General features: G+C 52.0%; 1 protein-coding gene across 1 annotated transcript in view; it reads left to right on the forward strand.

Annotated features, from left to right (window-relative positions):
• LOC119111454 (voltage-dependent calcium channel subunit alpha-2/delta-3) overlaps positions 1-16,497 on the forward strand; it is a 50,622-nt gene that overhangs the window by 13,460 nt on the left and 20,665 nt on the right. Inside the window, exons 2-11 of the mRNA XM_037235270.1 lie at positions 142-223; positions 6,872-6,979; positions 8,568-8,802; positions 9,269-9,400; positions 9,789-9,905; positions 10,327-10,475; positions 11,995-12,105; positions 13,137-13,329; positions 13,498-13,634; positions 13,839-14,072. Coding sequence (XP_037091165.1) covers positions 142-223; positions 6,872-6,979; positions 8,568-8,802; positions 9,269-9,400; positions 9,789-9,905; positions 10,327-10,475; positions 11,995-12,105; positions 13,137-13,329; positions 13,498-13,634; positions 13,839-14,072 — 1,498 coding nt within the window. The remainder of the gene's footprint in view (positions 1-141; positions 224-6,871; positions 6,980-8,567; positions 8,803-9,268; positions 9,401-9,788; positions 9,906-10,326; positions 10,476-11,994; positions 12,106-13,136; positions 13,330-13,497; positions 13,635-13,838; positions 14,073-16,497) is intronic.

The following is a 16,497-nucleotide window of genomic DNA, read 5'->3' on the forward strand; positions in this document are numbered from 1 at the left end:
TCAAACTGGGGTCTAGATTCTCCCGGGCTCCAAAACCAGGAACCAGTAGCGGATTTCGGGATTTTTTTTTTGGAAACCTGGCTCATGTCTGATGACAACCATTATCGTCGCGCTCTAATTAAAATGTATGTCCTTCCACAGGGTGACGATATGGGCGACAAACTTTGGAAACATTCTTTCCGAAATCTGCAAGCAAAATACGTCACGGGACTCCATCTATAACGTAAGTAATTGGGTGCTGCCATATACCATGTCCAAAATAGTGTCGTATGTTTTGGGTGCTGCCATATGTCATGTCCAAAACAGTGTCGTAATGTTTTGGGTGCTGCCATATGTCATGTCCAAAACAGTGTCGTAATGTTTTGGGTGCTGCCATATGTCATGTCCAAAACAGTGTCGTAATGTTTTGGGTGCTGCCATATGTCATGTCCAAAACAGTGTCGTGGTGCTTTGCAGGTTTGACATGGACTGTGCGGCGTACAAAATGCTACGGTCACTTACCCTCACATTAGAATGTTTCGATTCTCCTTCGCAACGAACCATTAAAAAGCCAGGGGGTTACGGCACCATTGGAATCATCTTTATTTACGGATACGAATGTTGCTCCCTCTCGATCTTAGCTTTGTAGTAATATTCTAATGCGTTTGCATCATCTGTTGTGCTTTCATCTTGTGCAATCATCTGTTGAGCTTTCGTCGCTTTGATCCATTTCCAGCGTTCCATTATAAGAGAGAAAAGAGAGAGAAAGAGAGAGAGAGAGAAAGGGAGAGAGAAAAATAGAGAGAGAGAAGAGAGAAAGAAGTGGAAGAGAGAGAGAAAAAGAGAGAAAGTGAGAGAGAAAAAGAGAGAAGAGAGAGAGAGAGAGAGAGAGAGGGAGAGAGAGCGAGGGAGAACCGGACTTGTCTTTATTTAGCGGTGATCAATGGCATCCCAAGCACCACAGGTGATGTCTGGGCGAAGGGCTGGTGCTGTCGATCGCACCATTGGTCCCATCGACCTTTACTCTCACAAAAGCATCCATGAAGTGTTGCGGGCCACGCTTGTAAAAATAATATGTTAAATAACGTAGAGCTGGCACGCACGTTTTTCTCAACGGCTGCTAACACGAGCCATCAGCACCACTGATGGCGAACGTCAAGATTGACATTTTAGCTATCAAACACGAACACAGCCTGTCAGGTGTAACTTAAACTTTCGATATAAAATGTGATTTGCGAGTTGCTGAATCTGCCTGTCGGAAGTCCTCGTCTGTGCATGTTAAAAAGACTGAGGCGGTACGAAACATCCATGCCTGACCAAATGGGCGTGTTCATATCTAACAAAGGATTGGGCATGAAATAGTATATAATTGTAATGCTCAAATTTAGGCCCCATGAATAATTTGCCTATGATGTTGGCTTCCTCCAGAAAAGTGTACAATCCCATCGAAATTTTCCGAGCTTTAACGTTTTTTTCCTCCATTGCTCTCTTGTAGAAGTGTGTTCCCCAGCCTAGCGTTTAGACAGCATGGCGGCAACCGGCTTAAATGCATCATTTCCTCACATGCTCGGATCGACGCGGGATACGACTCTCCAAGCTCTGCTAAAGCCAAGTTATGTCATTTTGGCCAGTCTGCTGCAATATCCTGGTGTGCTCGTGCACAAGTGATGGTCACAGCGTTAGAGCACGAAATGGGCGCCAGTTGCGGCCTGTGCCGGACTCCAGGGAGCCTGAACATTGCGAACTTATCCCAGGATGCTTACGCGGGTACAGCGGTACACGCTTGTTCAGAGCCAAGACGCCCGAGTGCCAGGCGAGGATAAAGAGACACAGGGGCGTAGCCCCTCCCCCCCCCCCCCTCTTCGCACTCTCTCTTAGGCCCCGATTTTTGTGTTTGTTTTATTACTATACACGGCTCCCGACAGAAAGTTAAAAAATTCGCACGATGCGCGCTCCCCGAAATCCGCCTCCACCGTTCCTCTCCCCCTTAAAAAATACTGACTGCTCCCCTGCAGAGAGCCCCCACCAGCGAACATAGGAGTATGTGGAGAGACGGGTGTGTGAAGCACCTCGGTGCGGTGTAGGTGCAGTGATATCCCGAACGCCTGTGGGAGGATGGGGACAGAGCAAGGCGCGACCCTCTTTGGGAGGAATGGGGTGGGATCTCCTCTGCATAGAGAGGAACGCCCGGCCTGCGGCTACGACGCCGACTGCCCATATGACGCATCTGCCAGGTCTTTAGGCATGAACGTATTCGTGCATCGATCAGCCGAGTCAATAGCAGGCGGCCTACCGCCGTCGGCGGCGAGCGGGGCGGTGTGGCAGGCGCCGAGCATCCAGACCGCCCGTCTGCCGGCGAGCGGTGCGGGAGGGCAGACGGCGAGAATCCAGACAGCCTGTCTGCCGGCGAGCGGCGCGGGAGGAGAGACAGCGAGAACCCATTCCGAGAAGGATGAGCTGTCTACACGCGGCTGACCTGACCTGTCCCGCAGTCGGGGCCGCGTCTTCGAATGTGGCAGGGGAAGGGCTCCCAACCACAGCGCAGGGTAAGACCAAATCAATAGCAAAACACGGCGGTAGACCTCGATAAAGCATAAACACACGACAGTAGTGCCCAATACAAACCAGACGGGCCCAGAGGGTGGTCTGTCGATGAAAACCAGACTGGTTTGGTGGATCAAAGTCAGACATATGAGAAAGGCTGCGCGATCGAAAACAGAACCTCGGGAAAGGTCTGAATACGGCCGGACGTCTGTGACACTACGAAGACACACGCGACCATCCGGAAGTGCCCGGTCAAACTCTCACGAGCGCGGCGACCAATGGCGACGCAGGAGTCGCCGTATAAGGCGCCGGTATAGACGAACAGGGAGGAGACCGTAGCACATTTGTCGCTGAGAAGCACTGTGGTGTGCTTCTTGTTGACGAAAGTTGAAATGAGGTTTCTGCGCCCGCGAAACACCAACGCATCGGTATTACGATGCGATCAATACCTGCGTTTGTGCTCTTCTCTTAGGTGTTCCCTGCTGACTTGGGTCGGGGTGTACGGCAACAAATGGCATGCAGAATGTTCTATATATGCGCATAGAATAGCCTAATAAGCAGTACCATTCACCTCAGGTAGGGTTAGTTGTACTGCTATCTTTCAATTGGGAGTATGTTGGAGGGTTTATGGTGTACCTTGTTGTCAGCCTTGGGTTAGTTCCAGAAGCAGAGCATGCCTTCATTCACTCAAAATAAGGTTTCAGAATGTACAGAGATACCACCGCTTCCTTTCTGCAGAACCAGCTGACGCCCTACTGTCTATATAAGATACGAACAGGATAGGCTCATCTATAGCGCTAACGTGTAGAAATTACAATTATTTTGGGCTACCGTATTACCAAGACAAGATATGCAGTTATAACAGAAGACTGTTGGTACGTAGGCAATGTACTTCGTTCTTAAATTCACAAATAAGTCAAGTGGTACGTACTCTAGCATTGAAAATGGTCCTGTTTGAATGCTAAAACTGAGAGCTCACTCAGGTTCCTCAGCATGCTTTCAAAATTGCCTTCGTTTCAACGCGAATGATTACCAAGGCAGGGGATTTCTTGGGTAGTGGGGTATTTATAATTGTGCCGCCTGACTTATTTTCGGCTGGAATAACTGCATAAGACTAGGTTCTAGTTCATTAAGGAAACTCGCACAATAATTTTGATGTTTGCTGAAGAGCTGATGCAGCAACATTGATAGCAATATCACTATTTTCCTTGATACACATTTTTATGTTTTGAAATATTGCTGCCAGCGGTTTCTTTGTGACGCAATTATGGCACCACGACGTACTTTAAATGAGACCTGCTGCCACCACTGTGACCTAACGTGTGTTGCCAATAGTTTACATCATCAGAGAAACGTGCGACACTTCAGTGCTGTGCCAAAAGTGCGGTGGGTCTTTGTTTAATGGAATCGCCAGAAAGGTTTGAACAACAACCATGTGAAAGCAAATCGTGCCTAATTGTTATGAAGCTGTGACATTATGTCAGAAATAGCTGTACTCTGTCAGGAATAAGTCTTATTGGAAGATATTGGTTTCCAATGCGCCGAGCTTGATTTCTATCCCCTTTTGCGCCGCATGTAGCACTTTTTCCGTGCTCGCCACACGTTACTATCATTCATCGATTGGCCTCGTGCCACCACATGTTTTTTTTTTTATCTCGGGCCGTCCCCTGCACGTCTGCGACGCCCGCGTCCGCAGTATCGCGCGTTTTTACAGAAACAGACGGCTGCCACCAGCTCTGCGACCACTTGCTGAGCCAGCTGCCAGCTTTGGCAGCCGGCTAGCGATGACGCAGGGCTAGGCATTATGCAGCTCGATACTGACAACGTTATCGGCTGAAGGAGCCCGTTGACCTAGGCTGGAAGAGGCTGGAAAAAGTAAGTAAGGTCAGACCGAACTTCCTGGCTTTAGAGTTCATGGTACCGGGGGTATGCCGGATAGCAGTGCTCCACAGAAAAAAAAACTGAGTCAAGGTTGATGCTTAAGAGGCTATGTCTGTTAAGTGCGATTCAGCTCGAAGGCGTGCTTATCTGGCCTTATTCGCAAGCCACACTGGCTTACCACTGTATTATTACCGTGCGACACAGATACGCTTGACCGTCTCGCAGGCTTCACCAGGAGATGTATCCCTGGCTGCTGCACCTGGCAGCAAATGAAGCACAGGGGGTTGCATGACAAATAAAGCGTGCCGGTTGGAGCATGACGGCGCATCGGTAAGCAGACGAGCCGTCTGAAAGCCACGCTCTAAGCTGTAGTCTGCAGCAGTCGGCCATCTTAAAATGCGGCCTTTGAGACTGCGGTACATGCGGCGGCTGGGGGCTGTGGGAGGAGCTTTGTATTTCCTTGGAGGGATCTTGTCCCTGAAAAGTGGAGCGGGGACAAGATCGAAACGAAAAATTCGTCTTTGAGGAAGTATCGTCTACGGTCCCCTCATGTATGTTTCTCCGGTTATGGCTGCTACATCTATTGAGTCCACTTTTGGAGGAGGTGCCACAGCGGAAGAGCACGAGATACAGCTAGTGCAGCTGCGTCGCTGTCATGTCACAACACCGGACTGCCGCAGGGGTCTCAGTTTCCCAGTGCCGCGCCTCCGAGAGGGCAACATTCTCAGCTAAATCAGAATATCAGGGCCGATTCAACTTCCTGTGAGTTCGCCCGGAGTCAGCGCAGCTTTCACTCAGCTCTCACAACTTTGGCTTGCTCGTCAACTTTGACTTCCATCGACTTACTGCACGGTGCTCAACGACGGGCTTCGGCAGAATAGGCTGGAACCGATTTTCTATAACAATGGCTGTGCGCCTGGGCTTGGTGCGGCGCAGGCCGTCGCAGAGCCGTGCGCCTACAAACGGCGCCGGGAAACGGAACCCCTCCGGACGCGGGGCCCGCGGGCCCCGATACCATCGCTCATGGAGACAACCTCAACAATCGGGCGCGGCTGGGCGGCGCGGCGCCTTTTTACCGCATCATTTCTGGCGGTCGGCGGAAACCCAATTATGCCGACAAGATAAATGTGGGCAATCGATTCGGCCAGAGGAGCCATCACGAGCGGCCATCGAAGACGCGGGACGAGGCTGCGCATGTGTTCCCGGCAGGCGGAGGGCAGTCTCGGGTGCGCACACTGGTTGGAAATGTGTTCCCTGGCGGGCGGGAGGCAGTATCGGGTGTGCGCACTGACTAGCAATGTGTTCTCTGGCGTCTAGAGGGCGGTATCAGGTGCGCACACTGGCTGGCAATGCTTGGCGCACATCCGGATCAAGGGTGCGGCCCTCCTCTTCACGAGGCCCGAACAAAACGAATATGTGCTTGATCTGTGCGCGATAGAGCATCCTAAAATCAGGGTTGGTAATTCAGCTTCTGCCGTCTTTTGAGTCACCATTTTCACTTGTTAAATCCGGCATAACCTGGCAAAAGAAACTAAAAAAACGTCATGCTTCTCATTTTGTCGTTTCTATCATCACAGTGTCGACACAATGCTTTCAATTTTATTAGAAAACGATCAGCAATGTACCGATACCATATCACTGTCAAGTGTGCGGTGTTATTAAGTAAAAAGAATTAGCTCATAATTGGTACAAACACTAGCTTCTAGACTTGTAACCGGTGAACATGGCCATGGATTACATGATGTATATCTACTCCTGCATCATATGAAGACACAAAACGTTGTGTATTAAACTGTTCTCGCTAGCACCAAACCAAAATTTAAATTCGGCGTAAAACAGAACGAATCATATTAAACTTCTGCAAACTCAACCAAGATGAGCAACTCAGTATAAAGCTCAGAGGTAATGCTGTACAAAATTGTCCAAATATTTATTTTCACACGAAAGGATTCGCTTAAGAGCCTCCAGAGGGCGCGGCAGCTGAGGAATGGCTGAGTGGCGCTGCCGGGCCGGGCGCCCGCCGCCGGCCGGAGACGGCTATCAGTGTGACCTGGAGCGGCGACAGACGCGTGGCCCATCTCAGCTAGCAGATCGGACCGATGGGCGGTGGGTCGTGGGCTTGCTGGCGACGGTCTTTGTTTTTGGCATCGCTAGGAACGGTGGTGAGATTTAAACGTTCCGCTTTTGTGTCAACCATTCATCACATCATGTAATGCTTTATATCCGCAAAAGAAATAAAACAAAACAAAAACAGTTAAGACGTATGATACTCAGATGGATTAATTATCCAAGTGTTTGTCAAGGTAAAGGTAGAAACTGGCTGGCGGAAACCAGCTCAGCCGGCTGCTGCCAACCCTGTTTACGGCGCTCCTTGGTAACGTTTACGTCTGTAACTGTGTTACCACGCGATCACGTACTGCGGGTGTTCTCGTTTTCATAAACATTTGACCGAACCTGCGTATTTCAGGCTTATGAAACCTCGGCCTCCATCACGACCGTTGACGGCATGCAGGTGGTCAAGAGAATGGCGCTGGATATGATGGAGATGATGGGGGCCAAGAAGGACGCCGTAACGGTACGTTTGTCTCCTGCTTGGCTAGTGGCTGCGAAGGATGCGAGACTCTGGCTTCGGCTTGGTAAGAAGTGGCGTTCACGTTCACACTAAACCGCTTTGAGCTTGCTTGCCATCACCAGGTGGCAATTGTCCGTCCGCAGAGGCAAACTGTCCCTGCGGACGGGCAACTTGAGTGCACCATGACGGAAATCGCTGTTTCTTTTTCATGTACGGCAGAGATAGAGCATTTGGTTAACAAATGATCCATTGTATGTGCCTTCGCAGCAGCGAAGGTACAAGCAGTGACCCCGGCGAATGACCCGAAAATTGGTGGTGAAGTCGTGCCTCATTTTGTTCCGTTGTATCCGCCTAACACCGCGTGGTGCCGCTCCGCCCCCGACTGCAGTCGTTCCCCACGACCACTGGCTGTCCTCCGGGCCTCATGAAAGAGCCCGGTGCTATTCCTGGACGCTGATGGCCAATGGCGGGTCATCGGCGCCGCAGTAAGAGTGCGCGTGAGGCGACAGTCCTCCAGCACGAGACCAGCTCTGGGCGGGGAGTCCCGTCCGACCGGCCATGACCGGCCACGACCTGACCGGCACGGCAGCGGCCTGCGTGCCGGCGCGCGTCCGCTGTCGCGCCAGCCGCCGCCCGCCCGCGGGTGTGAGACGATCGCTAGCGAGCCTGTCCTGGATCTGACGGTTCGCCGCCGCTGCCCGTCCGCCAGTGTCAGGCGATCGTCAGCGTGAGACGATCGCCAGCGTCAGGCGATCGTCAGCGTGAGACGATCGCCAGCGTAAGACGATTGCCAGCGTCAGGCGATCGTCAGTGTGAGACGATCGCCAGCGTGAGACGATCGCCAGCGTGAGACGATCGTCAGCGTGAGACGATTGTCAGCGTGAGACGATCGTCAGCGTGAGACGATCGTCAGCGTGAGACGATCGTCAGCGTGAGACGATCGTCAGTGTGAGACGATCGCCAGCGTGAGACGATCGCCAGCGTGAGACGATCGCCAGCGTGAGACGATCGCCAGCGTGAGACGATCGTCAGCGTGAGACGATCGCCAGCGTGAGACGATCGCCAGCGTGAGACGATCGCCAGCGTGAGACGATCGTCAGCGTGAGACGATCGTCAGCGTGAGACGATCGTCAGCGTGAGACGATCGTCAGCGTGAGACGATCGTCAGCGTGAGACGATCGTCAGTGTGAGACGATCGTCAGCGTAAAACGATTGCCAGCGTGAGACGATCGTCAGCGTGAGACGATCGTCAGCGTGAGACGATCGTCAGCGTGAGACGATCGTCAGTGTGAGACGATCGTCAGCGTCAGGCGATCGTCAGCGTGAGACGATCGTCAGCGTGAGACGATCGTCAGCGTGAGACGATCGTCAGCGTGAGACGATCGTCAGCGTGAGACGATTGCCAGCGTGAGACGATCGCCAGCGTAAGACGATTGCCAGCGTGAGACGATCGCCAGCGTGAGACGATCGTCAGCGTGAGACGATCGTCAGCGTGAGACGATCGCCAGCGTGAGACGATCGTCAGCGTAAGACGATCGTCAGCGTGAGACGATCGTCAGCGTGATCTCTGACGGCCCGCCGCCGCCCGCAGATGATCGTCGATATGGCGGAGACGGCGGCCATGTCGCACATAGACGAGCCCGAACCCCACGTGGACTACTTCAACGCCAAGAAGCTCAACGAGTACGAGACGATCCGCAACAACATCACCCTGAAGCAGGGCTACAGGGAGTTCAAGCTGGGCAACTCCTCCAAGCACTTCAGCGGCATACCCGTCAACATGACGCACAGCACCGTCCACGTCCCCACCAACGTGTACGACAAATGTACGTGGAGCTTTGCATCTAGCGCTTTCTGCTTTCAAAAGGTGTCGCCGCCATGCATGGGGCCGTTGTATTCGGAGCGTGGATTAAATCAGAACAGGTTATTTAGATATAGTCTTGTTATTCCATCAGTCGGCATGCGTGAACGGAGATTCTGCTTTCAACAGCGACGCCGCATCACTTCCACTACTGGTGCCTGTGTTATGTTGCCTTTTCCGTTTGCTTCCTACATTGCTACTGCGTTTATTATACCTACATTTATTGCCGCCTAAGTCTTGCCAACTGGCATGTACAAACAGTTTGCTGCATAAGATTTGACAGGTTACCCAATCCATGATTCCTGCTGCATGCGAAGTTTGAGAAATGCTCCATTTCTGACGCAGCGATTTAATGGCGCTGTTGTTCATGTCGTTTTTGTTCTACGCTGGCAGTGCCGACGTTCAGGGTTTATTACGCGCTTTTTCTGCAGCTTCGGACGTGCTTAATACAATCAAGTGGTCCGAGAAGCTGGATAGAGTCTTCGTCTCCAACTTCAAGAACGACCCGTCCATGTCCTGGCAGTACTTCGGCTCGTCCACGGGTATAATGCGCCAGTATCCAGGTGCGACTTTATACAAATATGTGCGTTTTCTCCTTATGTACAGCACTCACGTACCGCACAGCACTTGCCTGATGTACACCACTCTCTATCATCACACTTCGTGAGGCTCGCGACCTCCCCCGTGCGTTCTCTCGGCCACCACGCCGGGCAGGGAGTGGTAATCTTCTCTGGCGTCTGACCCGACCGCGTCGACCCGACACTGAGCCTCTGGCACGGGACGCCGTAGCAGTGTAGTGTGCGCGACAGTACAGTGTTCGAGTCGGCATCGATCCACTTGTGGCGACGGCGGCGCGATGACTCAGCTGGCCCATTGTCCCGCCGTCGGCGCGCCGGACAGCTGAGCTGGACCGTGACCCCCCCCCCCCCCTCCCGCCCTCGTCCCCCGCAGGGGTCAAGTGGATCGTGGACCCCGAGGACCCGGACCTGTACGACTGCCGCATGCGTGAGTGGTACATCCGCGCGGCCAGCAGTCCCAAGGATGTGATCGTTCTCCTCGACCTGTCCGGTGAGTGGACGCCAGTGGGCCGGCCGTTGCGGGCGGGGGACGGCCGTTATGACCGCTTGGACTTGCCCATGTGTTGTGCAGCTGTGGCGGCGCACCGGGGTCCGTAGAGCGCCACGTAAACGAAGTCGGTCGATTTCAGTCAATCCTCGCGGTTTCGTTCGGAAGTCATGACTTCGCAGTCGAATCACGCTTTGGGTCGCGTGAAGAGGTGGTCATGACCTGGGCTTGAATGCCTGTCGGGTTGTGTTTGGTTTCCTTCGGATTCTGAGGGCAAGGTCACATGGGCGGGCTGTTTTTAATGGCCAGCTGTATGGCTGAACCGGTTTTAGTTGGTAGGTCTTATGACCAGCTGATTTTGATTAGCCGGCTGCCTTCCCAGACTAGCTTTGACGCGATTTCAGTGACCATATTTGATTGGTAGGCTCCATGACTGGCTTGAGGGTGGAGATCGCCAAACACGTGGTCCTCAACATCCTCGACACGCTCAATACCAACGACTACGTGAACATCTACAACTTCTCCAGCGAGGTCGAAGCGCTGTATCCGTGCTTCGCCGATACCCTGGTGCAGGTAATGTACGGATGCGGCTGGGGCGGCACTATAATCATTGCAGTGTGCATTGCCGCGCACTGAACAAGGCAACATCGATCGGCAGTTTGTTAAATCGATCGTCTGCTTATTGTTACATGGTGTACTGAATATCAATATCTGTCAGCATAAGGACAATGAACTCATTAAAGGGTTGTCCCAAATGTCACAAAGGAAATGTCCCAATTTGAAGATATTGAAGCAAGCATCAGATATGATGGAATGAGCTCACTTATAACTATTGGTATGCTTTTGAGCACAAAAGGCTGCTCTAGACAACACAATTTCTCTGTTTAGTAAATACGTCCCTCAATGCGTCATTGTTTAATTATGTCATTGTGTTGCGCACAACACTGAGTGAGAGTCCACTGACACCGTTATATCAGAAAATCGTATGTGAACGACTCGACAAAAATATCTGTATTGGCTTTGGCCATTATATATATATATATATATATATATATATATATATATATATATATATATATATATATTATATGGCTATTGGCTAATTTGTATTATTATTGCCAATGGAATTGCATGCATTGAATGGCGTTATTATGCCGTCATGGATGCCTGGGTGACCTCGAAAAAATCCCGAAATAGTTTGCACGTCTTCGCGGGCGTGTAGCTCAGAAGCTACAGAGGCTTAGGTCGTAAGAACGGCAGGCTTGCGAGCTGTACCAAATGATTTTCAATATGGTTATTTCAGGCCAGAACCCCATATAGATGTGGAACATTTCCTTTAGCGTGGTCAAAAGGGTAGGAAGAGAGCCAGGGCACTGCGTAGCTAAACGACCTCTGCCTTTAGGCTTTCAGCTCTTCGGCGGGCATTTGATTCGTTACTGTGTCGGTGGCATGTGCCGGCGGCCATGTGGGCGATGAGGGCGGTGTCGACCGGCAGCTATGGACTCTGGCTGCCTACCTCTGCAATGACGTCAGCTGGCGCTCGGCCTCGTCTTCCCCCTTGGAACGGATGCTTCAGTGACAACATTTCCTGCCCAGAAAATCATTCTCACCCTCGTATTTCTGTATCATCTTGGTACATGTGTTCTCTCACCCCCAGAGGTCGACGGGTTGAGTTTTTGGACGCCCTAAGTGAGAACAGTCGTGCCGATCAAATAAAGACAGTTGGTGAGATATCTCAGCATTGAGAGCTTTAACCCGCGGGACCAAGGACCATTGCACTATTCCCACTAACCTAAAATTGAGACTAAAACCACAGCACTAAAACTGCCCGTCCACGGCTTTTGACGAACGAAAATGACTCTTTCGGTCATACCTGGAAAATATACAGAAGTGGGGTGGTCGCCTTTCCCCTCCTCCACTTTGTCTGACGTTTCAACGGCCCTGAATGCGGTGAGCATCCTAGCGTCTTGCCGTCCTCCCTCTTCGCAGCGGTCCTTGGCATCGTCTCTGTTACCTGTGTATGTGGTTTAGCAGCGTGCATGAATTGGATGCGTTTAATGCGGCCAATAATACGCCGCTTACTCGTTGACAGGCAAATCTGGAAAATATACGCATCTTTAAGGAAGCCCTAGATAAAGTAGAAACGCGCGAGCTAGCCAACTTTGCGACAGCGCTCACCCAAGCATTCAAGACACTCAAACAGGTAAGCCTGCCAATGTGGAAGAATTCCACCACGTTCAACTGGTGTCCACCAAGCCGCTGATCGCGTGCACGTACTCAAATTTCCGAATGTCAGGCGTGCACCCTGAGGTTTGTATCCCCTAAGGACTGCTTGAACACCACGGATTGGATGCCACGTCGTTTAGAAGAGCGCGATCTCCAGCACTGTTCCTTACCATTCGGTCGGGAATCGCGGGTTGCTGGCGCCTACAGGGCTGCGTTAGGTGCAGCTGTAGGTATGTCTCGCGTCTGAAAATCGGTGAACGACCCCATATCCCCAGACAGTACCCACCTTTATACATGACCCTGCCTCTTGTTGGCGGATTTTTTTCGCCTCTTTCACACAACATTGATTCCATCCAGCATACACCGTTGTGGTCATAAAGCTGAATGTTTAGAATTAAAAAAATGGACGCAATATATTCTTGTCCAACACCGCGTGCTGCATCGTTCGGTTAGCTTGTAGGGGGTGGGATAAATTTGTTCATCATACTAACTTCGGTAAACTTCAGTCATATTTTTGCCCTTGCATAATGCACTATATCATATTGTTTCACCTAATACTAACGTGATCGTATGTAAGGAACTATTCAAAGACCATGTAAGTTGTGGTATGCCTTGCTAAAACGCATGGCCTGTCATTACAGTTCAGATATCAAAAAGCCTCGGAAGAAAATGACTTGCTTTAAATAAACAATTTTGAATGATACATACACAACTAGAAACACCACTTCGAAATACCGTTTTGCTTTGAAGCGCAAAAATATTTATTATTGTAAATTGCTCGTTTTTGCCGAATCGTCCGAGGCGTCCCTTGCGACCCATTAATACCACTAGTGGTACCAGTGGCAACCCTTCAGCTGACAGGCTGGCTGTCAGGGAATCGCAGACATTCATTCGTAGCTGGGGATCACCAGGGAATCGCAGATATTCAGCCCTGGTCACACGCACATCCGTCCCGTTCTCGACTGGAGTAGGTGTCGTCGCCGTAGTGACCCCCGGGCACTGTTCCAGCAACGGGAGACGAATGAGAGCGCCCAGTGCAACCAGGCCATCATGCTGATCACTGACGGCGCCCCGGAAAAGTTCGAGCAGGTCTTCAAGACGTATAACCGGCCCGAAAAGCCCGTGCGCGTGTTCACGTACCTGATCGGCCGGGACGTAACGGACCGCGAGGCCGTTGAATGGATGGCGTGCGCCAACAAAGGTCAGCACTGCGCGGCCGGCATCGGCGGCGTCAGCGGACGTGCGGGAGCACGCTCGAGGCGGCGCTGCTCTCTGTCTCGGCTTCGACGCGGCTGAGCGCGACTGTGGGTGTGTAATTGTGCGACCGAACTTTGGCCGCCGTGACCTGCTGACGGCCGACCGTTTGCAGGGTACTTCACGCACGTGACGACGCTGGCTGAGGTGCGGGAGCAGGTGCAGAAGTACGTGCCGGTCCTGGCGCGGCCCTGGGTGCTTTACAAGACCGACCACCCCGTCATCTGGACCGGCGTGTACGCCGACATCGCTGTAAGACCCCTGTCTTTCCTCGCCGTCCGTGCTGTCTGCCCCCACGCTCGGACGCCTGACCGCGGGGTCGGCAGACGCCTGCCAGCCCTCCGCAGTCCGCTAACGCCTCGCACTGACCGCATCGCAGCGAGTGTGCGCTGCAGCGTCCGGGACGCGCTGACGGCGGTTGGTGCGCTTGCGCTCACGTCGCACGCTGCTCCCCAGGACCCCAAACTAACCGACTGGCTGTGGGAGATCCGCGAGCGCGCGCGCCAGTACCAACGCAGCAAGAACTACCAGACCATCATCAAAAACTCGGCCGGCCCGGACGAGAAGGTGGGCGGCCGCACCGAGAGGCAGTGCTACGACGAGATGGAGAACTTCCTCAGCTTCGGCGTCCGCAGACTCAATAAGACGGAACGAGAAAGAATCGAAGCACAGAGGTATCAAGACACCAAGGTGAGGGTACGGGCCGGGGGCGGCCGACCCGCGGGCTCTGTGGTGTTGTGTTGTTGCGACTGTTCACGGGCTAATGGCGGAGCCGATGTTGAATCGGGACACGGGACGGCCATTAAAGGCCTTCGCTCGAGGCATCCGATGGCTGTAGTGGGGTGATCTGTTTATTCGTCCACATCTGTCTGTCATCTCTGGCATTGCGAACCGGATCGTCACGTATATGACATAAGCCTGTCATTGGGTGCTTCGGAGCACGTTGTTTTGAAGCCATTTCTGACATAAACGTCACGAACGTGCGATCAAAAAACTGGAGCCTGACGGAAAGCGCTTGGCTATATGTTCTCACGCCTCGGGACGTTCTGCGACATGGAGCTCCCGCGCCGCGTAGCCTCGTAGGCTTGTTTATACATGGACCGCCTGAAGGCGGGGTGCTCGACGTCACGTCCAATCCGCGTTCAGTGCCTGCCACTGCCGGTCCCAGTCCAGGGTCAAGCCTCAAGTCACCACGTCCCTCACCACCGCCCGCGCCCCACGCACTCTCGGTCGCCGGACGTTATAGCCACGGAAGCCCCAGTGACGCCATCTGCTCCACGGACACCACACTGCGGGCGGCTGTGCGGTGTCGCCGCCCGTTAGGCTGGTTCGGGAAGCCACGACTGGGCTGGGTCAAAGCCGTTCGTATTCCCAACGTCACCCGTAGAGGCATTGTCGCTGACGTTGACTAAGCGGGGTGGTTAAGGTGGCTGTCTACTTTCCACTCATTAGAGGAGGGTCCCTAGTGAGACCCGCGATTGGACGCACGCCTCACGCCACTCGCATGGCCCCATTTTGTCGAGGGTGTCGTGGCAATAGTGACCTATGAGTTAAATGAGTCGAAAACCATCACAACTAATCCTCGTGGCAAAATTCCTGCAGGCTGTCCGCCAGCTTTAACGTTATACCCGATGTGAGCAAGAAAGGCGTTGAGCTGCTGGTTACTCGGCTTTACGAGCTGCGAGGTCTCATTTCGGCACTAATCCGTCTCGAGTATACCAGGGGTAATGGTTGAACGAATTTTTCAGCCAAGCATTGACCAAAGCGGGAAACTGACGGCTCAATCCGTGCTCGTCACCATGAGCGCAACTTGCAACGTGGGTTTTATCGACGTCATCTCGGCGTTTCGAGCCTGCTCCAGTTGTGAGCATAAACACAACGCTGGGCATGACACGTAGAGTTGCATCAAGATAGCCAATGCCTGCTTGATGGCTTTATGCAGTTCCAACGAGTACCACGTGGTGTATTGATGGGTGATTATGTCCACAATAAAGGATTTAACGTGCGCCCGGGTGGCCGGTTAAATATGGCACCGTTCGGGTGGGGTGAGGTCAATTAGGCTTCCTCTGAGATATAAACAACTGAGAGAGCAAGAGGCACTAAACTCACAGGATAGATAGGCTTGTATGTGGACTTACTTGTGCCAAATTTTCAAGTTCATAGATTTTATTTGACCTATAGGTCAAATACAGTAAAGAAGATCCAACTCCAGACTGGTGTCCGAAGCTCCTTCATACTGCCTTGTTGCATGACATTTTACCCCGATGCTTCTACTAATCAAAAGATCATTGGTGTTTATCTCAGGTCAGTGACCTCATTTGATCTTCAAAAGGTCACAGCGACCAAAAACCTGCGGGATTGTTTTGAATTTAAATTTCAACGAGCCCCAAAGATGTGTTACGCTAGGTTGTATGTTTCTGAAAAAGGTTTATCGGGCTTAGGTTTATCATGTTAAGGCAGTGACCTCTTTAAACTTTTATGAAGGTCGGATAACGCATTTTTCTCCATGAGATCAGTGAATTCAAAATGAGCGTCAATAACTGCTTGTGCTGCTGCTCCTTAAAGCAAGGTATTCAGCCCAAAAAAGGTTTTCACCTCGACCTCGCCTTCATGCCTGACCCAAGGTCAATGCGATTCGTCGTAATCTTAAATTTCATCATCTTAGTGCCAAAGAAACCATTTCAAAAAGGTATCGCTTCGTCTACCAGCCCGTTATTGTATCAGATTGAACGAGTCCCTAGGAATGGTCCTTGTTGAGAGAGCCATGGCATGACTTTGACCCTTCATTGCCTAGCGATCTTACAAGGTAAAGCAATTTTATGCCAAAAGATTGGGTGCTCAATCTGCTGCAGCAACTCAAAGTGTGACACCGCCACGATGTGCCGCCATCGTGCGGCTATGCCACGTCATACGGAGGCTGTTTTGGAAAAAAAACTTTGGTGAAGATGTCTTGGTGAACGGTACCGCATTTATGCCACATCATATTTTGACGAATTCCTAGCTTATCCTGTCGGATTGATGTCCTGAGGGATTTCTGACGTCCGTCCAAATATTGCACCGCGCGCTGAACCTTGAACATGGATACTTGCGCACGTCGGACAACGCTCGCCAAAAA

The sequence above is a fragment of the Pollicipes pollicipes genome, unplaced genomic scaffold (assembly GCF_011947565.3).
Source record: "Pollicipes pollicipes isolate AB1234 unplaced genomic scaffold, Ppol_2.1 Scaffold_7261;HRSCAF=8764_pilon_pilon_pilon, whole genome shotgun sequence".
Taxonomy (NCBI): Eukaryota; Metazoa; Arthropoda; class Thecostraca; order Pollicipedomorpha; family Pollicipedidae; genus Pollicipes; species Pollicipes pollicipes.